The following is a 27,965-nucleotide window of genomic DNA, read 5'->3' as shown; positions in this document are numbered from 1 at the left end:
TAGTGCTCAGCACTGCTTCTCTCTGCTCCTGTGAGCTGAGGTTATCCAACACTAATGACTCGTTCTATGGTTACTGGGGCTTAGGGGAATGCTGGCAAGGATGGGAATGAGGAAGAGAGGGGGTGGAGCAGTTGGTAAGCCCTGATGGGGAGTTGTCAAAGAGAGATGACTTCATTTTGCCTGCTTTTCCTTTCATTTTCCATCTGTTTTCCTCCTCACCGTCTCTGCTCATCCTCTCTCTCTGATTCCATCTCTGTCGCTGAGGCTGACAAAGTCAAAATGTGACTTGGCAACTGTACCTCAGCGGGAGCCCGTTAGCACACTGCCTCCCAGGTGATCACCTTTAAAACAGAGCTGGGCTGGTGGCGTCTCTGAAAGTGATCGATAATTAACAGCTTGAGCCCTCCCAAAGAAAAAAACAAAAGGACATTTAATTTCAAACAGTCACATCCAGCCCACAACTCCAAGCTTCAGTCCACACAACATGAGCTGTACATTTCTGCAGGAGAAAGATTTAACACAGGCAGTGAATATTCATGGGTAGTGAGCGACAAAGCCAAGAAAGCGACAGGATCATTTAAACAGAAGCAAAATACAGAGCAGAATTTGTTTTCATAAGAGATGAGGAAGACGAGTTAGGGGGCTGAAGCAAGTAGAAACTACTCAGCCGTCACTACTCCTCATTTGCCTCTGATGAGCACGAGGACCTCCTCATCCTGAGCTGGCCTACTTCTACAAAGACGCATGCACGTAAAGTGTAAATCCTGGACTGCTCGCTGCTCTTACCTTTCTCTGGGCTCAGGCTGCGGATGTTGCTGGAATCGTCCATTGGTATATTCCCAAAAGAGACGGAGCTCCACGTGCTGCTAAAACAGGGACGGAGGGGCCGGCTTCACCCAAACTACCATCTGGAGGGCTGCTTCTGTCACAGGCATGCCTCGCCCTGTAGGTGTCATCATCCGAGGTGTGAAAGAAAATGCTTTTTGGGGGAACTTACCTATCCTCCCCTCTTTCTGTTCTACCTTTCTTGTACAGACTTTCCTCCCTCCTCACTTTATGTCCTGATGAAAGCCCATCCTTTCTGTCTCTATGTGTTAGTGTGGCGGGTAGCAGCACAGACAATAGTGTGGTCTTGCACACTTCTTCTGCCTCTACTGTACAAACTGTAGGGAGGGTGTGTTGCCTGGAGAGCTTTGGGAGCACAGTCAGTGAAGTCAACCACTCACGGCTCTCATATGAGAGTCGAAAGCAGTCAGTTCAAAGCCGATCACCTGGGAGAATGAGCGCTATTAGATGGAGGAGGAAGGAAGGGAGCAGTGGCAAAAGAAGAGAGAGAGAGAAATTGGGAGGGCAAACTGAAAGGGAGTAGGAGGAGCAGGAAAAAGCGGAGAGAGGGAATGGACTGCAATTGCATCTGCTGAGATAAAGGGGAGGAGAGTGAAGAGGAAGAGAGGGATGCGAGAGGCGTGAAGGAGGCAAGGTGGCTGTGATTTGCAAGCAGCAGCAGCAGCGTGTGGCGCGCCTGTTTTATTCAACGCGGAGCTGCTGAGAGAGACGACCAGCCAGGCATAGATGGCTTTGTCCCAGCAGTCGACCAAGGAAAGGAGAGACAGATGTGGGGAGGGGGGGGAGGGACGGTGGCAACAAAAGAACAGAGGAATAAGATGAACTTATATCACATGTGTGGTTTCGGTCTGAGGCAAGAGAGCAAGCGGGCTTCAGCTCCTGAAAGAACGAGTGACTCTGGCACTCACTGTCACATTTGTGTGTTAGGAACAGAGTAGGAGTCAGAACAAGTTTAGCCTAGCTTAGCGTAGCTAGGCTCTGTATATACATCTGCCAACACCTCTAAAGCTCCTCCGAATAAGACAATTACAACCTTTGTTTTGTTTACAACATTATCAAACAGTGTATCAGTGCGCTGGTTGTCAATGAAACTCTTAACAAGAATTGATTTACCCTCTTCAGGTCTGCTAGATCCCACCAGTACATCATCACATGCTTTGCAACCAAGTCCACAGGTCTTTAGTTAAAATGTCATTCATCAGTCAGTGAAAACAGCCGTAATATCCTGTCAGATGTTTAACAGAATGCCTGCGTTACAACAGCTTACTATGGACTGAAAGTTGGAATATCTCAGCCTCTTGCTGACCTGTCCTCATACTTATTGAAATGCAATACTTAATCACTTGAGAGCCCCATAAACTTGACTTATAAAAGCAAGATCACCACGTAACAACATGGGAAATTTAATTCTATTTAGTTTCTGTCTTAAGAAGAACCTCTGATGGAAACACTGAACCTTGTCTCTGTGTTCCATCTCAATCTCTTGTTATTGGTCTTCATTGAATCATATTGGCGAAACCATATAGCAGTGGATTGGCAGCAGGAAAGACACATACATGCGTGATGGCAGGATGTATTAATGACAAAGCTAGTGAGTTGATTTTTGAATGCACCTTATAATGTTTGCAGGGGTAGCTGGAGAGGAAGTTATTTAGAGACACGATACATCAGTATCAAATACAGAACACCCTTTACAGTATTTTCAGTTATTCCATGAATAATACACATTGTGAATTGTCTCGCCTCATGCATGTTTTATGAAGCGGGGACAATAAACATCCTGTCTTTTGTACATGGATTTTCAAAAGGCCCTATGCTGCTCTTCAGCCGCTACAACATCATAATGCAGCACCCCAGGAGTTGCATCCAACCTGTGCTTCAACCAGAAGTCAAGCTTCATTTATTTATCGGTGTCCTCTTTGTACATGGGCGTGCAACACCTCCTGCTGCTTGAATGAGCTTTGGGCATGCTACAGTAGCTGTCCACTGAGTCACTATATAGTATAACACCAGGATCTCTGTCTCACAGTTGGGGCCTTAGGCCATCTCTGACACCGCTACAAGTTAACTGAGAGCGCGGGAGCAGTCCATACGGACTAATGAAAAGGTCTCTTACAGTAAGCATGTATGCATGTGTTTGGGTGGTAGTGGGGGGGGTTGAGCATTAGCGCCCTGAGGCATGATAAAGGGCTGTAGTTAGGGGAAGGAGGCTGCACCATGTACAGTGGGTACGGAAAGTATTGTAATATTTCAGTTTTTCTTTTTTAATAAATTTGCAAAAATTTCTACATTTCTGTTTTTTTCTGTCAAGATGGGGTGCTGAGTGTACATTACTGAGAAATAAAATGAACTTTTTTGATTTTTGGAAAATGGCTGCAATGAAACAAAGAGTGAAAAATTTAAAGGGGTCTGAATACTTTCCGTACCCACTGTATCTTTCTCTATCATATAAACAGGACAGATAGATTATGAAAAATATGACTATGAGGAACAGAAGAAAGTGTATGCTGTATCAGCATACTGTATCAGAAATACTAATTGAATGCTGACTGTACACACAGTGTAGCACTGATCAATTCATGCTGCATCACATCCCCACAGTCCCAAGGATGGCAGTGATAGTCCCAAACCAATAATGTTAATCTGCCTCTTAATACTTTGCAACATCCCAGGACCTCAGCCCCCAGCCCATTGGCTCCTAATGAAGACGCACCATAAATCTGGAACAAGACCAACAGTCCACTACATTAGCGGTTTAGCACGTTGCATGCCAGTAGTGGCAGTGGTGAAATGCTGATGTGTAGTAATGTTTACCATATTCACTATAGTTGCACACTTACATTTGCTAATTAGCAAAGTGCTGATGGGAATTGAAATTTTGACCTGATTATTGAGCTATGTGAGGAACATTCATCCTGTGGAGAACATGAATGTCTGTTAAAAAATGTTTTGAGAATCCATCCATTAAACATTTCACTCTGAATCGGGCCTAAAACAGGTCTCAACTATATATCCATATGTTAAGTGAGCACATTCATGTTCCCCAGATGATGAACCCTGATGATTTTGTTCACTTTTTCAGCTCAGTCTTTGGCATCAGTGGACATGCAGGAGCATAATGGACTGATCTGTACATTTGTACATTGTTTTTATTTGAATTTATCAGAAATATGTGATACTACTACTCCTACTATGACTTTATTTGGCTCCTGGCAGCAGTTTGGTCTCTCTGTTTACTGGGCAGCAAATACATTTCTTCCTGAATGCATTTAGCAAAGCAAATATATGATATTAATGTATTGTATAGGATTAAAGGTTGCAACCCACCCATGATGCTCCATCAAATCTGTATATCACCTTAGGTGTGGAGAAACTGCACATGCACACGACCACAGTGTCACTATATTGCTTTTAGGGTATGGAGCCTCCATCTGGAGGTTAAGGTGATGCACATTTCCATATCTGCAAGTTCTGTATACTTTCTACACTGCTAAGGTTTTTCACAACGGTAATTTTCTAGATGTGATGATGTGCTAATGACTCTGAAGGTAACATTTAGTTCGACATCCAGATCATGTTTCAGCAGCAGGAGTCCACTGCTGCTATATGATGGCTGTGGAAACATGCTGATGTGCAGGAATGAGAGTGGTTAGGACCAATCACTGTGGCCCTGTGAGCCTCACTTCGTGTCCCTTTTAGGTCACCTGTGCTGCCTTGTTCATTATGTAGCAGTGCAGCAGGTTATCTTGTGAGCTCTTGTAAAAGCAGAGAACTGATAACATTGATGTGGAGCAACACTGAGGGAACAACATCAATCGATAGCCTGCTGGCCGACCACTGGTTTCTAGTGACTCTTTGAGGCTTGATAAGAAATTCAAGACAGTCTCAGAGACCACAAACACACTGTTAGAGTCTGTTTCTATTCCTTTTGAACCCACCTTTTCAGCTTACAGTGAAAGCAAGCAGAATATTGACTGAGCAACTGTCAAGGGAAGGTCGTGCATTAGTGGTGGAAACAAACAAACCCACAGAAACTGAAGCCGACACAGATGGAGAAGTTTCCATTTAAGACTTAAAGAAAATGTAAGTTGATTTTGAAATGGCATAAATATATTAATAAAAACATCAGCTCAGAGAATCTTTTGCTGTTTTTCTCAGCAGTGCTAAACCTCTATCTTTATTCATCTTAAGCCAGCGTGAAATTATTTTGGCAATGCTGAGGAAATGTCAGAAAAATTTGCCGTTTACATTAAATCTTTCTAATTCTAGGCCTACGTCAACATTAGCATTAAAAAGCATTCTTAGATGGTGACACAGCTCTAAGGGCTGAAATTCCTTTTTTGGAAAAGGCCTTGACATGTTCAGCAAACTGTTTCCTCCATGTTATGAGAGGAGGAGAGAGTGGAAGTTAATAACCTCAGCTGGATGAATAGAGGGGCCAGCTGTGCCCTCCATGGATTTCTTATTAAATGTGTGTGTATTTGTATGTGTGTGTGAAGTGCAGGTGGTGTGAAGCAAATGGAAAAAGGAAAAGTGCATTTTCCAGGCTGTCCAGAGTTGGATTGAGGGTCACATGGTTCAAATATGAACGCTTTCATTCGAGTATAATGTCTGAGGATTTGATTTGTTCTGTAAGAGATACAAGTACTGACAAGCAATACCTGAGAGGCTGTGCATCAAGTATTATTAGTATGTTAAATCTGATCCAAGAACAAAAGAAGCACACAAGGAAACTGTACAGGTGCATCTAAAGTACTAAGAATATGCACCAGAACCAGACTGAGATATTAAAGGCTCAGGTAACTTATGCAGGTGTTTTGAGTTCGGCTGATTCAGCTGATCAGAGCTCTCCCCAGGTTGACATTTCTGTATTATAAGTTCTTTATTCTAATATTCTAATACATTTTGAGATACTGGAGTTTAAGATTTCCATGAGCTGTAAGCTGTAATCATCAAGATTGAAAGAAACATTATGTGTAATAAATCTAGAATATCAGAAAGTTTCACTTTTCAATTTAAATTACGGAAGAAATTTTACTTTTTTTTTGGTGCACCTATATTTAAAGTATCCAAAGTTAAAGTACTCATAATACAGAACTGCCTGCAAACTGTCCAGAATTAGGGATGCTATATTCTACCACAGCATCCATTTTTTAAATCCTCCTCTGTCAGAGCATAAAGTGCTCCACAAAAAGGATGCGGGTCAACAGCCAATCGTGAGGCAGCAGTGCATGGTATGAATACGCCTCAGTCAGTGACCGAGAGTACACTCACTATGTCACTGAAATACATGCAGTATCTGTAGAAGGAATATATTCAGATGTTTAACACAGGGCTGCAAATTTTTTGTCTAGCCACACAGTAACTGAAAGATTTCCGTGCATGTGACTGAAGGTGCAGAAATGTAGGACAGCTTACGGTACCCTTCACAGATTTTGTCATGAAGACGACAGCTTCGTTAAATCTACAGAAAAATATCAGCCAATATATCGGCAAAAATATAGTATTTTAATGTCATACACATACTGTAACTTTACAGGAATTTACTGGTTACTGAGCTTCAGTAATAATACAGTAATTACTGTGATTAGTTCAGCACCATACTGTGATTTAGCAATAAAATAGTGTAGTTTTGTAGCACTGCTTTCCATTTGCATCCCCTCTTGTGTATGAGTGTGGGTGTACAGAAAATCAGTCTTGATAGAATATGGCCTCTGGGTCCTGAAGAACAAACCAATCCTCCCCCTTAAAGTGTGCACTGGAGTGTGTGTGTGTGTGTGTGTGTGTGTGTGTGTGTGTGTGTGTGTGTGTGTGTGTGTGTGTGTGTGCTCTTGTGTGTGCGCGTGTGTGTGTCAAATTCATTTTGTGAATGCAGCATTAAAAATCTGACTAATATGGTCTAATATGTTTGGACAGCTCAACACACTGTGCCCCTAACTGTAACGGCTGTTTGCATCAGCCTGGGTGGTTATATGTGACTGCTATTCTCGGGTCAGTGTGTCTGGAGGTGGCAGCTGAGGCAGCTGGGAGAACAGATGCCTTGAGAAGCATTGTTGGGCATGATATTCATAAGTTGAACATCTTCAGTTTTTTGCTGTTGTGGGATTCATAATAGTTTGACACAACAGAAAAATATCTGCCACACTCTGTCACCTCCTCTACCATGAATGGTCACTTTCTGAAAGCAGAAAGTAAAAGAAAGTGTAGCACCGAAAATATTAGGGGATTATATTTTCATGCAGGGGACTGGACAATAAAAGGGGATGAATGACAGTTCATGTTTTGTCTGTGTGTTGGATATTATTCAGCAGGACATAAAAAAGCTGACTGTGGCCAGAAACCAGAACAAGGGAACGGGGTCCTCTGATTAAGATTTTATTACCATCTAGGGTGGTTGTCTTTCAGATTTAACAAAAGAGTCCTGTCATTATGAAAATGAGGTCTAGAAATATATGTATGGATTCACAGCAGTTTAACTCAAGTTTCATGTCTCTTCGTATCTGAAAATGTAATTTTTAGCATTAATAATTTATTCACCGTGAGATTTCAGTCTGATGAAATGATTTCATTTTAAAGTTTCTACTTTTCTCATGTCGTTCGATGCCGTCCATGTGCAGACAATAACTCTGGAATATGCAGGGATTACAGAGATTAGTTTTATCTCCTGAGTGTTGAAGAAGCAGAATTTAAAATGTTCGAACAGCGTAAAGTGTAAACATAAAGCCTAATATAACACATCTATCCCACAATGCTTTGCAAATAAAGCAGCTGTGACTGTCCGCTTTCAGAGCAACCATTATATCGTTTTACACTCTGCAGAGAGGCATCTCATTATTTTCCTCTCAGTGAAAATGAGTCTGCATCATCATCAGCAACTCAGCCGCTAATTGGACCGGTCACTGCCGGAGTAGCATCACTCATTAGACTGTGCAGAGAGTTGTGTTGTCAGCTGGCTGCTTTGGTAAATGCTTCAGGGTTGATCTGACCTATTAATCAATGTACATAGTTAATATGTGGTGTGTAGATAATGCGGACTATATTCACTTGTCAAGGGGGGCAGTTGCTTTTAAATTAACAATGGCAGCAGTAGCCTGAAGACAAAGGCAAGCTCCATCGCAGGACCTGGTTTCAAGTCCAGCCGAGCAGCGGGGAAGTCCAGTCAGTGACAGAAGTTGAGAAAAGCTACGTACAAAGCTTTGTAAGTTTCAACTGTAATATTAAATGTATCAGGGTTGCAACTCGTCAGTATATTTACAATCAATTAATCTGCTAATTGTCTTCTTGATTAACAAATCATTTGGTCTGTAATATGTTCATAAACTCTGGATAAATGCCCAGTTTCCTGGACAGACCAATCTAACGTCATCATGTGCAATTAATGAAATGACCACACTGTAACTGTCACACAGTACGTTCAGGTCCTTTGGGGCCCCTGGGGCCTGGAACCAGTCCCCAAAGCAGCGATTCTGTGTCTCTGAAGCATAAAAATCTGAAAGGACCCAGTAAACTTACTATCAGGTCACCCCATCTTTCCTGTGAGAGGAGAGGACATGGTAAACATGGTAAAAAAGTAAAATAATTTGATTTGGGATTCAATAAAGGAGTAAAGATTTAGCACCCAACTGGCCATTAAACCCTGCTGGTTCACCTGATGTGCTGCACATTCCTCAGGCATGTGAAGTGAACCTTTATTCTCTTGATGTGAAATTATTAGATTACTTTAATATTAAATTATGGTGCCTTAATGCAGCTATAGTGGGGGTCGTCTCCATATGTAGTACATCTAAAGCACTAACCCATCCCTTAGTTGTGCTCACAGAGACTTTTTATCTCCCATCATGCTCTAGGTCTAACTTTCTCTAGAGGCAACCTGCTTAAACAGCCATTATTTAATCCTTAAAATTACTGTTTGCTTCCATCAACTCAATTAGAGGGTGTCGGAAATCTGCTGTCCTGCAATCAAAGGAAAACTCCTGGAGCTGTCCTGTGACGGCTTCCTGCCTTACAGCGCTAACATGAACATCCAAGCTGCTCTAATCAATATTTATATGTTAACAATCAATCAAATGAAGGGTGTTACTCCCAGTGACACACCCAAAGAGGAGTATCATGGAATGGGAACTTTTTTAGCCTATTTTAGCTCATTGTTCTGATCTTACCAGGCTCAGTTCCAGCGGCAGGACATTCCAAATGGGATTATTGAGCCACACATTCTGAAGGGCAGAATGAACTTACAATGCTCACAGACATGAAATTATTTGTCTGCATGCTAACATGCTCACAATACAACATGTCCTCATACCTAAACAACAAAATAGGTTGACTGTCAGGTGTCCCAAAACCACATATATGTCATGTACGAGCACTGGCAGTCCAGCAACAGGTGTACTGGATCTTCAGTACATTACTAAAGTCACGTGACGACATCAAAACCACTTGGTTAGGTTTAGGAAAAGATGGTGGTTTGGGTTAAAATAAGTACGTCGACAAAACATTATTTAACTTCAACAGGTCACCTTTGACTTTCTTTCACACAAGACTTTAACCTCCTGAGTGAAAGAGACTCATCCATCCACCCCACCACCTCCTTACATGGACTTTGTCGCTCTTTATACTATGACACCTGACTTCTTCTGCCACAAAATAGATATGGGTCGTCATAAACTGCTGCATCATCGCCATCACCAAAGGGCATCACCAAAGTTATGACAATTCATCCTGAGAGGACATGAACCAAATTTCATGGTGATCCATCCAGTGGGCTCTCCAGACAGTGCCAGTGACCAGACACTGATGAAAACAAAGATCTGGAGTTGGTCCCCGGGTGCTGCACAGCGGCTGCCCACTGCTCCCTTGAGGGATTGGTTAAATGCAGAGAATGAATTTCACAACATGTACATATATGTATGTGACAATAAAAGTATCTTCTCCTTTTTCTTCTTAACTGTGGCAACATTTCACTCAGAGTCAGAATCACCAAAGTTAGTATACATCCTCTGAGGACCAAGAAGGTCTGCATGAATCTTCATGGCAATCAACCAAACAGTTACTGAGATATTTTTCTTTCTGCACCAAAGTGGTGGACAGACCGAGTGACTAATGAAATGTATATAACATTTTTACGTCAAAACGTCTTTTGTAAATCTACATATTCAATGAGTGAGCACGTTTGTGATTTACTCTAAAGATAATTCTACAGGAAATCATGAATACATTCTCCTCAGGGACTCATTTGACATACTGATGTTTAAAGTTTGTGTAAAATTCAAACAGCTTTTTATTTCCTAAATGTTTTCTCCCCAGGTCACCATAGTTACACCTGTTAACATTAGCATTATTCATTTAGCTGACGCTTTTATCCAAAGCGATTTACAATTGCTATATGTGTCAGAGGTCGCACGCCTTTGGAGCAACTAGGGGTTAAGTGTCTTGCTCAGGGACACAGTGGTGGATGGGTCACAGTGGGGGATTGAACCCAGGATTCTCACACCAAAGGCATGTGTCTTGTCCATTCCACAACCCCAACCCCAACCTCAACCTTAACCTTAACCTTATAACAGCTTCTAAAACTGAAGCTAGTATTTGTTTGTTCAGATGAAAACATTTCTTGGGAGTAAAGTACAGAATGGAAATGAAAGCACCACATAGTGAGAGAGGCGTCTATATTTTCTAAAAAATGTATCTAGTATTCTGAGGTGACAGAGAAAAACAATGTCCTACTAGTTTCAAAAAGACTTTTACAATTTTTTTGAAAAATACTAAATTAATTAACAAAATAAACATAAACAATTGTTTACAAAGCAACCCCAAAGTTATGAATTGGACAATATAAAACTAGTGCTAACCCTGTGTATAGTAGGAAAGTTAGTGAAACAATCCAGAACATTGATCTAATGAGCAAAAACAAGAAGTATGTTGCGAAGTAAAGATTTAATAATAATAATAATAATAATAATAATAATAATAATGATAATATTCACAACATGTCTTAACAAATACGCTCTGCATAATTTAACACCACTGTAAGTTTCTGTTATGGCCATAAGTTTTAATTACTCCTACTTAGAATCACTACCTCATCCTGGTGGAGGGGTTTGTTTAGTGGAGTAAAAAGTACAATATTTGATAATAATTCAATTAATACTCAAGTGAACTATAGACACTTAAAACTTAAGTACAGTTCTCTGGTAAATATACTTTGTTAGTGTCTCAGTGTTGCTATGTGTGATCCTTAGCTTCAGCTTAAGCTCTGCGATTGGCAGTTCTTACTGAAATGCACCCTAGGAGATGTAGTTGACACAGTTTTGCAGACATCTTTTGCACTGATAACTCCACCAGGACATCTTCATGTCCACCCCAAGCCTTGGAAGTGCTCCAGGTGCCACGGAACATCGTCTGAGTACAAAATGAGCTGGACTTCCCTGATTCTGTCACATTCGTGTTGTCGATTGTTGTTAAAGCTTCACGTCCAGGCTGAAAACACAGGGGTCACGCTTTAATGTTTTAGCTCCAGCATTGTGGAACAACATCAGATCAGCTGAGGCAGAAATCCACCTGTTCACACTTTGTATAATATGTTTATGCATATTCAAATGTTTTAATGTTCTTTTATGTTTAGTTTTATTTCTCTATGTTTGACCACTTCTTGAAATCTCTTTCTGTGTCTTATGTTTTTGGTTTCTCTCTTACTCTCTGTCTATACACCTTTATTGGATGATATTGTAATCTGTAAAGCACCTTGTAACTCTGGTTTTAAAAAGCATTTATTATGATGATGATGATGATGATGATGATGATGATGATGATGATGATGATGATTACTTGTTTGTGCTATGTTAAATTAAGAAAACCCAGGTTTAGTGACGTGTCCTTGAGACATACGGCCAGCTACAGGCGCAAACTGCAAAAGCTGTTTGTTTGGGTTTGGGTTTTTAATGTGTTTTTAACCTACAGATACAGAAAATTATTCTTCAAGGGAAACTAAATTATTTATTTTGCGCTGTACACATAGATTCTTCTTTTGATTTTATATTGTGTGTAAAACGTAGCTGGTATCTGCCTGCTTGTTGTTGAAGGCTGTCCCAGCTAGTTAACTTATTTTGTAATTTTGTATTTTTAATGTCACCAATTAAATGTCAAATAAACCTCAGACGTTTTCCGTCATGTCAAACTAACGTTTGGAGTAGCCACTGTTTTAATGATTAAAGGCTACAGAGCAAAGTGACACAGCTCACAGTTCTGACTCTTCTGGATGAACGGAGAGATTTCCAGTGACTCAAACCCGTGAACTGGAGGCAGGTTAGCTTTGCAATGTAAATGTGATCAGCAGCGGGCTTTAGCGGACTAATGGAAACTCTCTGAAGTCATTAACCTCACATGGCCCACAGACCCACTTTCACAGGCTGCAGTCTCCGCTGTGTGATTATGACATTAGCTCAAACAGCAGAGCTTTGTAATGCATTGGCTCTCAGCTGCACACTCAGCCGGATACGCTGATAGCAATTCATATTCAGCTGCTTATGTGAGTGTGTGTGTGTGTGTAGGGAGAGGGAGATATGAAAATCATTTGTTATCTTCACAAATGCTGACTTGTGTACTTGAAACATCCATCAGCCTCAAACTTCTTCTTCTTCTGTAGCATTTAATTTTTTTCTGGTGAGTGCGTGTGAGGTAATTTACTGTCAGCTATGTTTTCCACTGACATGACAATCCCCCTCTCTCTCTGTTTGTGTGTGTGTGTGTGTTGCAGTTAGTTCAGAGCTTGTTTTATATTTTATTTATTTTGCTGCAGAAAAGAGCTATATGTTGGGAAAGTTAGTAACGTTTTAGTTTTTGAGCCCATCATTTCTAGAAGGATCACAGTGAAGAGCTGCTGTAGGTTATCAAATATTACCAGTAGTCAAATGACGGCTGAGTCAGATATCACAAACACATTAAGGCTGGTTGCTAATATCATCTCATCTCCTCTCATTCCCAGGATGTCAAATAGCTACGCTTTCTCACATCCTTTGCTGTCTGGTACCAGCACACGTGCCAGCCAGCGTCATGGTTCAGAGCTAAAAGTAGGCCTGGTATAAATAAAAGAAAAGTCAGAGAACCGGACTTTCACCAAGGAGACTGGTGTTCGTGTCCTGTGTGAATCAAAGAAACTTACATAAGTTAAGTCATGTAAGTATTCATTTTACCTCAAACCATGATGTTTTCCTAAACTTACCAAGTAGTTTTGGTGCCTAAAACTAACCAAACTGTGACGTTTCACAACGTTAACCACTAGTTGTTTTTTAAAAAACGAACTGGACGTTGCGTATTTATTCTTGCTAACTTGCAGAGCCAGCAAAAATTATGCTAAAGGGGTGCTGGAATTAAAAAGCGACGGCAAGGGGTCTGACCAAGTGTCCATATGTGACGAGTTGAGGTAAGAACATGTTGCTAACAAAGGCTGCGCTGCTCATGCTCACTATTCTGCAGCTCTCAGTTTCTCTTCTTAACAAAAACTTCCTTTCACTACCTTCTTCTTTGCTGTTTTGAAACCCTATTAACGCTATCATCAATGAAACTCAAAACAGCCTACTCTTGTTCCACATTAAAAGAAAAGAGAAACTCGGCAAAGCGGGGAATATGACGTGACTCTTCTTGTACTGACGGAATTAGAATTGATCAAGACCACAGCTAAATGCTAAGAGCTAAAAGTTAAAGAAAGTTTGGAGTTAAAGTAAACTGGAGAATAAACACCGTTTATTCAAGATGTATTTACACGATCGACTCCTCCTCCTTGTAACTGCCTGCAAACCTCTTTTCCTCAAAAGTATAAACATCTTTACAGCAAATAGCACCAACGACAACTGAAAGAAAACAGAGGGCTCCTTAAAATATAGTGATATTAAAAATGAATGTAATGTGATTCAGATAAAGCTCTGGCTCTCTCAGTCACTAGTTATGAATTCACAGGCTATTTGGTATAATTATTCAGACATGTCGAGGTATTCTACGTGTCATATTATTTGTGCTTGTCTGATTTTGTCTGTTCTTATGTAATTCATGTTTTAATGTTTTATCCATGTTTTAATGTTCTAATAACATCAACCTGCCAGGGACTCTATCAATGTGCACTGTCCCTTTTAAATAAAGAGATAGTTGTTTTACTTAGTTATGTTGAGCTAATTTGCAATTGTTGATTTCAAGAGGAATTTCCCTAAAGAAACTATTAAACTTTAATAATGAATGATTCTCCAGATATATTGATCCTGGAAATACACTTCACATCGTCACTGCCTCACACCAGCAATAATAACCAGGAATTAAAGAGTAAATATAGTGAAACCTTAAATCCAGAAGACAGCTCATGCTGAACCTGTAGTGTACAGGGCTTGTGCATTTGACGCATAACAGTTTAAAATAGCACCGTAGCAGCAGGGCAGAGGGTCAGTGACCTCCTAAGGGGAGAGCAGTGATTGGTGGTTATGTAGGGACTGAACCCTTCTATAGAATTTGACCTCTAACCCCTTGTTTTGTTACCTCAGAATAGCACTGTACCCTTATATGGGTTGGAGCTTTATTTTGCAGACTCAAACCCTTCTATGGTATCTAACAGATACCTACACATATCCTATATAAGCTATGTTTGATGTACAGAGAGACAGAGTGGTCATCGGGCTGGGTCACTCTCCAAGCTGCTGCAGAGCTTGTAATTCCTTGATGTAATAAACTTTTATGATCAAGAACAGTGTCAAGCGGATTTCTTCTCAACACATCACAGCATTATTGTTCGGACACCACAAACCTGTCTGAAAAGCAGATTTTAACCCTTTCAGTAATACTTGTATATTTACATGCCTCTTCTTTTTCAGGATAATCAGAGCTATTTGAAAATTATTAATTATTTGATGTGAAAAGTTGTGGTCAAGACTTTAAAAGCATATTATGTTATGTAGAATTTGACAAGAAAAATCCAATTACAAAATGTATTGATTCTGAGGGTGTCAAACATTATATCTTACAGAACTATTATCCGAATATTCAGTAAAATCTGGGAGGTTTTTGGTGAAACTGACAGCAAATATAGACTCACAGCAGAACTGAAAAATAACATGCTTGTGACGTGACAGTAGGAGGCACAGACAGAGCTGTCCATGAATGAAACAACAGAGGGATTTTTCAACACAGTGAAATCATAAAATCCAGACAAATAAACGACAATCTTCTTACAGTACGTCACTCAGTGTGTGTGTGTGTGTGTGTGTGTGTGTGTGTGTGTGTGTGTGTGTGTGTGTGTGTGAGAGAGAGACGGTTGCTCTATTTGATGCTTGGTTGACCAAGTGCTCCCTCTGTTGCACTGAAATGAATTCTGCAGACGTGGATGTTCTCCGAGTGCAAATCCCATCAGCCCACCCAGTGTCACTGAATATGCCATCTGCGTGTGTGTGTTTGTGTGTGTGTGTGTGTGTGTGTGTGTGTGTGTGTGTGTGTGTGTGTCTATTACAGCCTCGGTAAGAACATCACTGTGTGTTACTGCGACAGTATATCTGTGGGATTATTCAGCATTATTAAATCAAATCAAAGTGTGCACGAGTACACACCAGTCTGTCTACTTTCAGCAGCTCGTATGAAAAGTTCTGACAGAGACGTCCACAACATCTTCTTAAAGTTGAATAAAAATATGCTTATTGGCTTTCTTGCCAAGAATGAGATGAGAAGCTGATACCCAGCCCTTTCTCACCAGAGAAATGGCCATACAGGTCAATGATGCAGCAGCTTATTACGACCCATATTTAGCTTTTTTGTTAGGCCGAACTTCTAGTGGCAGAAGGAGTCAGGGGTCCATGTACGGAGGTGATGGGGTGGATGGATGAGTCAAGTAAACTCAGGACTTTCAGTAAGGAGACCGAGGTTTGAGTCCTTTGTGAAAGAAAGTCAAAGTCGACATGTTTGAAGTTAAATAATGTTTTGTAGATGACTTGCATAATGTACTTATTTTAAGTAACATCTTTTACTAAACCTAACCAAGTGGTTTTGTTGCCCAAACCTAACCAAACTACCACCGTTTCGCAACTTTTATCACATGTTAAACGTCATATGACTTTTGTAATGTTCTGAAGGGCCAGTATGATAACCACTATTAAATTATCCTAAAAAAATCAATCAAAAATCAAAATCATTTTGTTATCTTGAGATTTCCAGAAAATCCTGTTATCAAGGAAAAACAGAGTAAATAAAATGTTATTGGTTCCAATTAACACGGTGATACTGTGACATATAATGAACATGGCAGCGGCCCACTAACAGTGTTAAAGTCTTTCAGTCTGAGATTATGGTGAGAATTAGGCTTTCCACCGTGGTTTCACTATAACCAGTAACCAACCTGGTAAGTTAGCGGCTAACAATTCCCTGAATGCATGTCCCAAGTCCTAAGTCTGTGTGTTTGTGTCCTAAACACAAAATGTAATGTAATTTAATGTTTTGAAACTGAACTGTCAGTGTGACATGTTTGCGGAAATGAAAAATGCTTTTCAAAATGCATTATTCTAAATGAACTTCATTACACTTAAAGCTGACTGGTCATTTGTAATGTTTGTGTAACCTTAGTTACTGTATACATTATAGAATTTGGTTACTTAATTTCTGATAATAATTTATGTTGCTTATGAAACTGTGCAGTATAAGGTGGTAGGATTTATGTTACAGTAGGAGTAATATATATATATATATATATATATATATATATACATACATTTAATATTATTTGGACTTGCAGAATTAAGTTTTAGTACACACAGTAATTGTTTACTTATTTATTTATTTATTTAACAGGTACAGGGACAGTGCACTGTGCAAGATATAGCTAAAAGCTAATTTCCATCTGCAGTCCCTAGGCAGGTGCCAATAGCGCGCAAAATATATAAAAAAAACCAAACAATTTACTACTGTATTAGTAGTACTGCATTCTCTGACACTCAGTGGTGAGGAATTCCACATTCAAAACTTAACACAACAGTCCCACCTAGAGGAAGCTCTTGTTAACCTGGAGCCGGCTCTGCTTATTGTTACACACTGTTTGAGAGGTTGCGGTGCTAAGTCATGAATGATCTTATATACTAACCCAACTTATCATTTGTTTATTCAGAACATATTTTGGTTCACACCTGCATGTTTCCAGGGGAAGACTGGAAGTGTAACAGAGTCTGAGAGTGTGGAAAACATGCTACGACGTGGGTAGTTACTGTCATGCATCTTGGTATCGATTAAAGAAAATTATTGAAGAAGAACTTATAGCCGCTTATCTCTACCAATCCAGAAACTACTGTTACATCTGTTTTGCATTTTGCTGTCAGTTTGTCCAAGTGAAATAGCTGAAAGTCCAAGTGATATCCACGTCACTGGTGTTAAAGTCAAAGTCAAGTATTCTGTCAAGTTTAACACCTCAGATCCATGACTGACTGCATGACTGGTCCAAGCCTTGACAGCTGCCTTTAAAATGCCGGAGCTGATACCTGTCACAAATAATTCATTGTGATCACATCTAAAATTGATTTTAACCTGTGTTGAATAGGAGAATAAGGACTCTGTTTAAATCATATACACTGAAATCAATGGAAACTTGCCTGTAGACATACTACATAATGCTATATGACCTTCAGGTCATTTACAGGAACTGCCAATAATTATGATGGAGCTCCAACCCTCCAGTCCCTAGTGAGCTTTTCATGTTTGTTGGAGCCACTGTGTGTTGGCATAATTGCTGCCCTAGCTGCTTTAATAGGTGGACTGCTACTCCTCAGGGCTTACATTCAGATGCCCCTATTAATGATAATAGCTCAGCTTGTGGCAAAGCAATCAGTGATGCTTGAGAGAGTATGACTCCTCCTGTCGGTATGGCTCTCTAAAGCTTTCTTCCCGCAGTGCAGATATGACCAATATTCAGTTTAATTCAATGAGCCACGGACTGAGGAGGGATACAGGAGCAGCCATGTACAGTACACTATTTGTTCTTGTTGATTTATTTGTTAGCTTAATTGTGTTATTGGCTGCAAATTAAACTATCTGTTTGAGGCGTTTTACTTGTTTTACTTTTTACTTGTCCATATTTGGAAGACAGGTAGCTTGGTTAGCAAGGTGCAATGTTTACTGTGATATTAGCTGGCATGCTAATTTTGGCTGAAGAAAAGCAGGCTTGAAACAAAATGAACAGACAACTCATTTGAGTGTCTTTTAGTCCAACCGAACGCTGAACATTTTAGGACCAAAATGTTCCAGTTAACTTTCTTAGACTGAAAGCGTCAACGTTCAAAGACAGCACTCAAAAACAAATTCATAATGCAGCGCCATTAAAGCAGCTTTTTCAAGTTAATCTCACAGTCGAAGCTTCGCTGCGAAACAAGGATTGCGCCATTTTGGCGTTATGGGGGTGCTCAATGTCAGATTTTACATAGATCTACCAGTTTTCTCCAAATAAGTTAATATACAGCCAATATATGTCTTTAAATGTTTTTAAAGTGCGTGAATAAATCCAAAATTGTAACCCTAACCCTGGGTCATCAGTGCGCATGTGTAGGCATAGCATGTATGTGTGGGAAAACTTGATGAAGAGACAGAGCCAATGCTCAGTTACAGCCGCTACTTGAAATAGACCCGCAAGGAACCGCGACATGCATGCGGTTGTCGGCAGCACAGCAAAAACTCTGCACAAGACGGTGAATGGCAGGCGAGAGAGAGAGACAGAAAACAAAACACACATGATTCGACTATCAGTCGACTATAGGCAGGACTTGGCGATTCTGATTTAACTCCTTCTGATGTAAATCCTTAGTCTGCCATTCTTCTGTGGAGATTGATCACAGTCATTTGAATGATGTCATGGTGCTTCAGACATGTCCTGCTAATTATTAACTACGGCAGACAGCATTAGTGTGCTTATGGATGCCTGTGTGTGTGTGTGTGTGTGTGTGTGTGTGTGTGTGTGTGTGTGTGTGTGTGTGTGTGTGTGTGTGTGTGCGTGCGTGCGTGAGGAGAAGAAGCCAGTAACAGCAAGTGAAGAAATGAGTGTTTGTGTAGTGCATCCTAATGTTGATGTTAATGAAATTCACTTAAAGGGGATAACATTAGCTTTTATAATAGTGTGAAGCTCAGCTCACGGCTGATAGCAGCTCAGTAATTGTAGCCTGTCACTGTGGAGGTAATGTCCATTTTAGGTACACAATCACTTTCCAGTTTCACGCCAACTGCCTGCGAAATGAGTCATTTTATTATTATTTTATTGAGTATATCATTTTATTGTGGTTCTTGATGAACTGATTAAAATCAGTTAGCAGACTCTATGATTAAAGTCACACTCTCATTAGTATTAACCAACAACATGTGAACGTGTCTGTCACCATTCTCCACTGCTCGACACAACTCGGCCTGCTTCCCCACCGCTGAATGCTAACGCTACATCAGAAGCTAAAGGTCATGCAAAGCCAGGTTGCATTCTCTCCAAGGACTCCAGTCTGTCCTCAAACCAACCAAAAAATAGTGGTGGCGATGGCGCAATGGTGTGACAACTTGGGAGTGACAACGGTTTCATTTCTATCACTGTCAATCGGAGCTAGAGCCAATAAATACCTGGGACCGCTTTAGAGTCATTAGACCCAGGAGCGAATCTTGAACACTGAAGACAAAAGCCAGATGTTAGCGTGAGATGATGGGGTTTTGTCCAGAAGAAGTTGAACCTAACCAAGGCGACACATTTCTCCCATGTACAGGTGGTGCGACAGGAAAACCTGTGGAGTATCCAAAATTAAGTTCATCCTATGGGGTGAATAAATGTGCTCAGTAAATTTCATGGCAATTTATCCATTACATTTCTTATTATTCTGCACAAATGGAAATTTATCCCAACAGTCATCATAGATGTTGCAGCATTGTTACAGGGCAGATTAGCATATCCAAACTCAAAACTTTTCTTCCAATGTAACTGTGAACTGCACTGTATGTGAAAACCTCAGCAGTGATCTTGATTTGAGGGCACAGCTGCATGTTGGAGTACGTTTGATCGCAGCCCAGCAGAGTGTATTTGACAGGAGTGCTTGTCTACGTTCAGCTTGAAATCAGACTGTTGGATCCTTGCAGCTGCCACTGAATAACTGTGGGTTAATACTCAGACACCCAGAGGGACTGCAGCACCTCAGTTATCCACTGCTCAAGAGTTCTTAAGTTTCAGAGATGCACAAAGAGCTTTTAACAATAAAAAGTGTTTGGACACTGTGGGCTGAACTCCATAAGATCCTTTGTTTCTTCAGCCATCCATTCACTGACATGACTTTGATGGAACTTAACTCGAGCTGCACTGATTGGCCGAAGAGGTTGCTCACAATTACAGGTTCAAACAAAAGATCTTTTCTGTTATCCGGCCGACAGGGACTCATTTGTGCAGGGAAACAGACTGCAGAAAAGATGGAGGCAGAAACTGACAGCTGTGAGTTCGGCTTTGCAGCCCTCTCCTATGCTTTTCAGTTACTGGAGCAAGAACATCTAAATTTGGAATGCGAGGAAGCCTGGGTGGAGCTGAGGTGGGCTGTGTATGCAGCTACGCTGGGATTTACGGTGAGCACAGAGAAAGTTTCCACCCTCAGCAGATGAAAACAGAAATCATTCTGCACAGTGAAGCTCAAACATCCAAGAGAAGCAAACACATTTTGAGCTCCTGATGGCTTCAAAACCTGTCACCTGACTGATCCTGTTTGTTAAGGTTAGTGAGCTGAATCTAAAAACACTCATGAAAGAGATTTAGGATAACGACATGTTCTTGCATGGTCTCTGCGCATGTTGCTTGAACTACACAGAGGCAAACCACGACAGTAAGTAGATGCTGCTTCCTTACTGGTGGCTGAAGCATGATGACAGCAAGTGACAGAATCAGGATCACACAATCTGTGGACAAACTGTACTGACTGCGGCAGGTCTACATTTACAAATGCCACAAACGGCAGAAACTCTGCACAAAGGTCACCCTGCAGAAAACAAAAGAGCACATTTTGCCAGTCAAACGCATTCCAAGCCTCCACACTGCTCTTATAAACGAGATAAAATAACAGTCACCGAGCAGGATGTTATTATATGTTGCCTCTTGCTACATGATGTTTTCTTTCCACTGACTGCCTCATCCCATCTCAATGTTCTACTAAACACTTTATGCAAATCTGTTCTGTCCACGTGCTGTTACATATTTGAACAACTTGATTTCTGTGCACTTTGCCCAGGGAAAGCTAATGCCATGATTATCCCTCTAAACCCCTGACTGCTGTTATTGTGATATTTGCTTACAATATGACTGAAAGTGTTGCATTATTTATTCATTCATTGCTGTGTATCAAACTCAAGGCTCTCACATGGAGACATTACAGATACCTGAATGGTGCACAGGACGCTGCAGCTCCTCCCTTCCTACGACAGGTCAACGAGATTCAAACAATCCTGAGACTGAGATTTTTTGAAATAGTTCAGAAATAATGAGCAAACATAACGGGAGCGCTGCCGCAGTAAACATCAAAGCAGATTAGCAGAATATTTCAGATATTTTTGAATTCTTCCCATAATGGCTTCCTTTTCTTTTGTCTGCCAGTGAACTAAATGTTCTTGTGTGTTGTGGAATAAATAGATGAGTGATTTGCATAATGAACCAGCAGAGTAATGAATGTGAGGTGAAACATGTGCAGCGGAAAAGATGATGATGATGATGATGATGATGATGATGATGATGATGATGATGATGATGATGATGACAAATATTGGGTTTGTGATTAATGCTTTCATAGTAAAGTGACATTTTACATACAGTACATCAAGAGCGTGTCAATCACATGTGGACGCTTGGTCTGGACCCCTTGGTGTCAGTTTGTAACGTCCTAGGTTTGCTTTAGTGTCATAGTTCAACACACTGGGGGCACCCTGTAGCATCATTCATGAACGCTAAAAGCAGGTATGGTATATAAATAACAAAAAAGTCAGCGTAAGGAGGTGGTTGTGGTGGACAGGTGGGCCAGAAACTGGACTTTCAACCAGGAGACTGGTGTTTGTTTCCCTGTGTGAACTTAAGCCACATTATTTAAATCAAAGGTAAACAGAAGAGGAGCTGCGCATAAAAACCTCATAAAAATTAAAACCACAAGAGCAATCAAATAGGAAAATTAAATGTGGACTCTTAAACATCAGATCTCTCTCTTCTAAAGGTGTACTAGTAAATGAACTAATATCAGATTATAATATTGATTTATTTTGTCTTACTGAAACCTGGCTGGGTGATGGAGAATATGTTAGCCTAAATGAATCCACCCCTCCCAGTCATATTAATACTCACATTCCTCGAGGCACAGGCCGAGGAAGTGGAGTTGCAGCTATCTTCGACTCTAGCCTACTAATCAGCTCTAAACCTAAACTAAATTATAACTCATTTGAAAGCCTTGTTCTTATTCTTTCACACCCAAGTTGGAAATCACTGCAACTAATTCTTTCTGTTATAGTGTATCGAGCACCTGGTCCGTACTCTGAATTCTTATCTGAATTTGCAGAGTTTTTGTCAACTTTAGTCCTTAAAACAGACAAAGTTATTATTGTAGGGGATTTTAATATCCATGTGGACGTTGAGAATGACAGCTTCAATACTGCGTTTATCTCTCTGTTAGCTTCCATTGGCTTCTCTCAGAGTGTTCATAAACCGACTCACTGTTTAAATCACACCCTCGACCTTGTTCTGGTAAATGGTATTGAAATTGAACATTTAATAGTGTTCCCACAGAATCCCTCTTTATCTGACCACTGTTTGATAACTTTTGTTTTGTATTACTGAACTACACGCCATTGGGCAAAAATTTCTATATAATATGTCTGTCTGATAGTGATGTAGCTAAATTTAAGGATGCGATTCCATCAGCTCTAAATTCATTATCAAGTCACATTTATTCATTTAGCTGACACTTTCATCCAAAGCAACTTACAATACATGTCAGAGGTCGCACACCTCTGGAGCAACTAGGGGTTAAGTATCTTGCTCAGGGACACAACGGTGGATGTCTTACAGTGGGAATTGAACCCCGGTCTCCCACACCAAAGGTAAGCATCTTATCTATGTGCCACCAACTTGCAAAGTAAGGAGGATTCCTATGCTAATTTCAGTCCCTCCCAAGCTCGCTGTGGATGACACAAAAGATAATAATAAAACAAAGACGGTTAGCTCCATGGTATAATACTGAAACTCGCAAATTAAAGCAAATATCGCGGAAACTTGAGAGGAATTGGAGTTCCACCAAACTGGAAAATTCTCGTTTAATTTGGCAAGATAGTCTTAAGGAAGGCCCTCCGTAATGCCAGGGCAGCATACTACTCATCATTAATAGAGGAAAATAGGAACAACACCAGGTTTCTTTGTCAGCCTGGCTACAGTGCTGAAGAGAGTCACAGCTCTATTGAGCTTTGTATTCCCATAGCTCTCAGTAGTTACGACTTCATGAGCTTCTTTAATGATAAAATTCAAACTATTAGAAACAAAATTCACCAAGACCTGCCCTCAACTGGCAACGACTTATCTCCAAACTCAGGAACCTTAGAAACGACTGTAAAACCAGATATATGTTTAGACTGCTTTGCTTCCCTCAATCTTTACTAACTCATCTAAACCTTCAACCTGCCTCTTAGACCCCATCCCGACTAGGCTGCTTAAAGAAGTTTTACCCTAGTCAGCACTTCTCTACTAGATATGATCAATATATCTTTATCAACAGGCTATGTACCACAGTACTTTAAAGTAGCTGTAATTAAACCTCTTCTGAAAAAGCCCAACCTTGATCCAGATGTTTTAGCCAACTATAGACCTATATCTAACCTTCCATTTCTCTCTAAGGTTCTGGAGAAAGCAGTTGCTAAACAGCTGTGTGACTTTCTACAGAGCAATAGTTTATTTGAGGATTTTCAGTCAGGATTTAGAGTTCATCATAGCACAGAAACAGCACCTCCTCATTGCATCAGACAAAGGACTTGTCTGTACTGGTTTTATTAGATCTTAGTGCTGCATTTGATACCATTGACCATCATATCCTATTACAGAGACTGGAACATTTCATTGGCATTACCTCTCTGCCTCTTAAAAGGAAGTTTTTCCTTGCCTCTGTTGCATAGTGCTTGCTGTTGGTGGGAATTGTTGGGCTTCTGTAAATAACATCATAGAGTATGGTCTAGACCTGCTCTTTTATGAAAAGCGTTGTGAGATAACTGTTGTTGTCGTCATTTGGCGCAATATAAATAAAATTGAATTGAATTGAATTAAAGGAACCTCTCTAAGCTGGTTTAAGTCCTATTTATCAGATCAATTTCAATTTGTACATGTTAACAATGAATCCTCCATGTGCGCCAAAGTTAGTCATGGAATTCCACAAGGATCTGTGCTCGGACTAATCCTCTTCACTTTATATATGCTTCCTTTAGGCAATATTATCAGGAAACACTCCATAAACTTTCATTGTTATGCAGATGATACTCAGTTATATCTATCGATCAAGCCAGATGAAACTCATCAGTTAGCTACACTTCAAATATGCCTTCAGGATGTTAAAACCTGGATGACCTATAATTTTCTAAACTCAAATAAAACTGAAGTTATTGTTCTAGGGCCCAAGCACCTCCGTGATGCATTATCTAAAGATATAGTTTCCCTTGATGGCATCGCCCTGGCCTCTAGCACCACTGTGAGGAATCTTGGAGTTATCTTTGATCAGGACATGTCGTTTAAGTCTCACATTAAGCAAATTTCAAGGACCGCCTTTTTTTCACCTACTTAATATTGCAGAATCACTGGAGATGGAAACAAGGGAGCAGAGCACAAACAAGACCTGACACCGTGTACGCTCCCAGCGCCTGACTTCATCTGTGTTCAAAAGGATAGTTTCAAGGATTGCAGACTTTGACAGTTTAGCAGCGAGTATGCAAAGTCAAGAAGAGGGCTGTGCAGACAAGGGCAATGATAGGGGGCTAGAGATGGAGCCCATTGCAGCGGCACAATATGAACAGGTAACGGGTAATTCCACATTACCTTGTGGCTTTGTCATAAATCCTCATGCCACCCATTTAGGTGCCTCACCGGATCATAAGGTTGTTGACAGAGCTGGGGTTCTTCAGGGGCTTCTGGAGATTAAGTGGACAGTTTGGTTGAGTGCAGATACCTTTCTGCTGGGCCAGATGGTGCTTTTGCCCTTAAACCCAACCATGAGTACTACTGCCAGGTAATGGGACAGATGGGCATCACAGGGATGATGTGGTGTAATTTTTTTGTCCATTGTTTTAAGTCATGCAAATATTAATTCAACCAATGTTTCTTTTTAAGCTTTATTTCCATCAGATCAACTAACCTCACTCCTCCGCAAGCCTGGAAGGCCAGCCACGTGGGTTAGTTACGCCAGCAGCAGCCCAAAGGACCCCACGAACTGAGCCAAGGTTAACAGCCATCAGTGCAAGTTTCTTCATCTAAGTTACCAGCCGAAGTGACGGACCTCCGGAGCAATTCCCTGGCAGAGAAAGTGACCAGCAGACGGCGTGTTAAGCCGTTTGAACCGAGAATGCACGCAACTCAGCCAGTGTGAGGCCGGCCGAACACCAACCGGCTGGAGAAACAACAAGCAGCAAGGAACCAACGGCATTCTGTGGTTGAGTTGATGTCCAATAGTCTTTTAATCCATTAGTTTAATCCATAACTTGCGTTTATTGGTTCTCTTGCCTCCGTAGACTCAAATCTTTTCCACAATAGACCACTAAATCCACATTTAACTCCATCATTTTCATTGATTGCATCCTGTTTGTTTAATCATTATTGTTGTATGCTTTGATATATCTAAACTCACTTTATATCCACCTTTAGTTAGTTAATAAATTTCACCATAATCACAGTAACTGTGTGTGTGTATTGTTTGACTCCAGGTCACTATAACAGAGGATTTACGCCTGCGATATGAGATTAACTGATTGATTCAAGATAATTAAACAATTACTACTAACTGATCACTAGGAAATAATTGTATAATTATTAAGCTATACTTAAGGTTCCTAAAGACTTTGGCGGACAGCAAATCTTTAGGTGGTGCCCTTAACGAGGATTTATGAATTAATATTTCTGAAAAATTTATATTTTTATTAAAAGTAAAGTAGGTATGCTACATTATTTTAACCCAAACAATGTTTTCCTAAACGTAAAGTACTTTTGGTACCTAAACCTAGCAAAATTGTTCACCATGTTAATCGCTATTTTATTTTGAAAGTCTAATGGGACGTTGTATATTTATTCTTACTAACTTGACCATAGCGACCCTACATGTGCAAAAACAACACTAATGGGTACCCAGGGCGTTAAAAGGAGACACCAAGGTGTCTTGACCAAGTGTCCGTGACGAGTTCGAGTGAGAATGTGTTGTTTTTGTATGTGTAGGGCTCTGCGGTCAAGTTAGCAAGAATAAATATGCCATGTCCAGACTTTAAAAATAAAACTAGCGGTTAACATTGTGAAACTTTACTATTTGGTTAGGTTTAGGAAAAGACCATGGTTTGGGAACTATGTTACTTATGTGATCTAACTTAACCAAAAAACATTCAATCTTGACATTTTGTTTCATACAGGAAACAAACACCTGTCTCCAGGGTGAAAGTCCGGTTTTTGACCCACCTGTCCACCTGCTTCTCTGTCTTTTCTGTTACTTATGCTAGGCCTACTTTTAACATTGAACTACTGTATGATGCTGCCATGGGTCATTGTCAGACGCCGAAGGATGTGACAAAATGTATGTATTTGATGCCCTGGGAATGAGAACAGGCTGGTACAACTGAAACTTTTGATCTGATAGTGGCGCTAAACTGTGATCAGGTCACCAAAATTAAGTAGAATTCAGCATCTGGGATCCACGATTATATCTACAGGTAATTATGGCTGTCCCAATCGCCTGCTATGGACAGACTGAAAACAGACCTACTGACTGTACATGTTCACTCTAAACAAGAATTCATTGCAAGAACTGAATCTTATTAGCAGTTAACAGATCCAGACTCTAGTGTTGCGACTGCAGAGTCGACTGGCATCCAGAAACTACAGGAGCCGTCAGCTGATCTTGTATTTGTTATTTTGTGTTGACATTTCAAATCTCCTGCGGGCAGAGGACGTGTTTGCCGATGCTGCTTATTTGTCCTGGGCTTTGAAGTGATTAAACAAATCTCAGCAGGCTCAAAGGTAATTTGCTTTACTCTCCACTCGTGCCATCACAGCAGGAGTACTACAGAGGAAAGAGCAGAATGAATGAAGTTTAATTTGCACTGCCAACTGTATCCTGTGAACCTGCTGCCTCTCTCATGGGGACTTCAAACCAACTTTTGAAATGAACAGATACATCACCTTTGTCAACCTTTGCCCTAACACACTGACTAAGTAGAAGAAGTGTCCTTTTTTCTACACCGGAATATGATATATTATCTTAATGACTCCTCTGTCACAACCTAAAGGCACAGTGAGGGGGGTGCTGACAATTATTTTTATACACAAGCCAGGCCACATTTACATTCCTTACTGTAATCCCCCAGTTCCAGCAGCCACACAGAGGCTCCGTTAATTGGCCCTCCGCTGCTCGGTGCATAAGCTGATAGCACCATCAAACGCTCCGAGACAGGCCACATTAATCAGCAGAAAGAGAGACGCAGCAAAGAGAGACTTAAAGGGCAGTTTCATCTTTTTAGCCCACATGCAGGTATGCTGACCCATCACCTTCCAAAACTCAGTTTCACACAGAAAAAGCTAAAAAAAAATTAACCTCAAATTAAAGCATCATTCTGCCCCTAAAACATTAATTACAAACGTGCCTCAGGGGGCTTTACAGTTGGACAGTTTTCATGTGGTGACATAAACAAACAAAAGTGCTCTGATACTAACAAGTAGTGTTGTAGTCAAGACCGCCCAAACTGAGACCAAGTCAAGACAAAGACCAGAGTTTACCAGTTTTACCAGAGGCTGCCTCCCTCCCCTCTCTCTCTCCTTACATCCCTCTCTTTTTCTCTCTATTCCTCTCCTGCTCTCTCTCTCTCTCTCCCTCTCCCTCTCTCTCTCTCTCTCTCTTTCACCCCCA

At 40.6% G+C, this 27,965-nt stretch overlaps 1 protein-coding gene across 3 annotated transcripts in view; it reads right to left on the bottom strand.

Annotated features, from left to right (window-relative positions):
- The window catches only part of plch2a (phospholipase C, eta 2a), a 238,378-nt gene that overhangs the window by 118,887 nt on the left and 91,526 nt on the right, over positions 1-27,965 (bottom strand). The window contains exon 1 of one of the 3 annotated variants that reach the window (XM_038723428.1): positions 787-844. The exons of the other annotated variants lie outside the window; for them this stretch is intronic. Coding sequence (XP_038579356.1) covers positions 787-829 — 43 coding nt within the window. The 5' untranslated portion in view covers positions 830-844. Of the gene's footprint in view, positions 1-786; positions 845-27,965 lie in introns of those variants that run through there. 3 annotated transcript variants of the gene reach the window in all.

The sequence above is a fragment of the Micropterus salmoides genome, unplaced genomic scaffold (assembly GCF_014851395.1).
Source record: "Micropterus salmoides isolate LMB-PRFRI ecotype aquatic unplaced genomic scaffold, ASM1485139v1 Ms_hic_scaffold_16, whole genome shotgun sequence".
Taxonomy (NCBI): Eukaryota; Metazoa; Chordata; class Actinopteri; order Centrarchiformes; family Centrarchidae; genus Micropterus; species Micropterus salmoides.
This window is presented reverse-complemented; position numbering and strand designations above follow the sequence as displayed.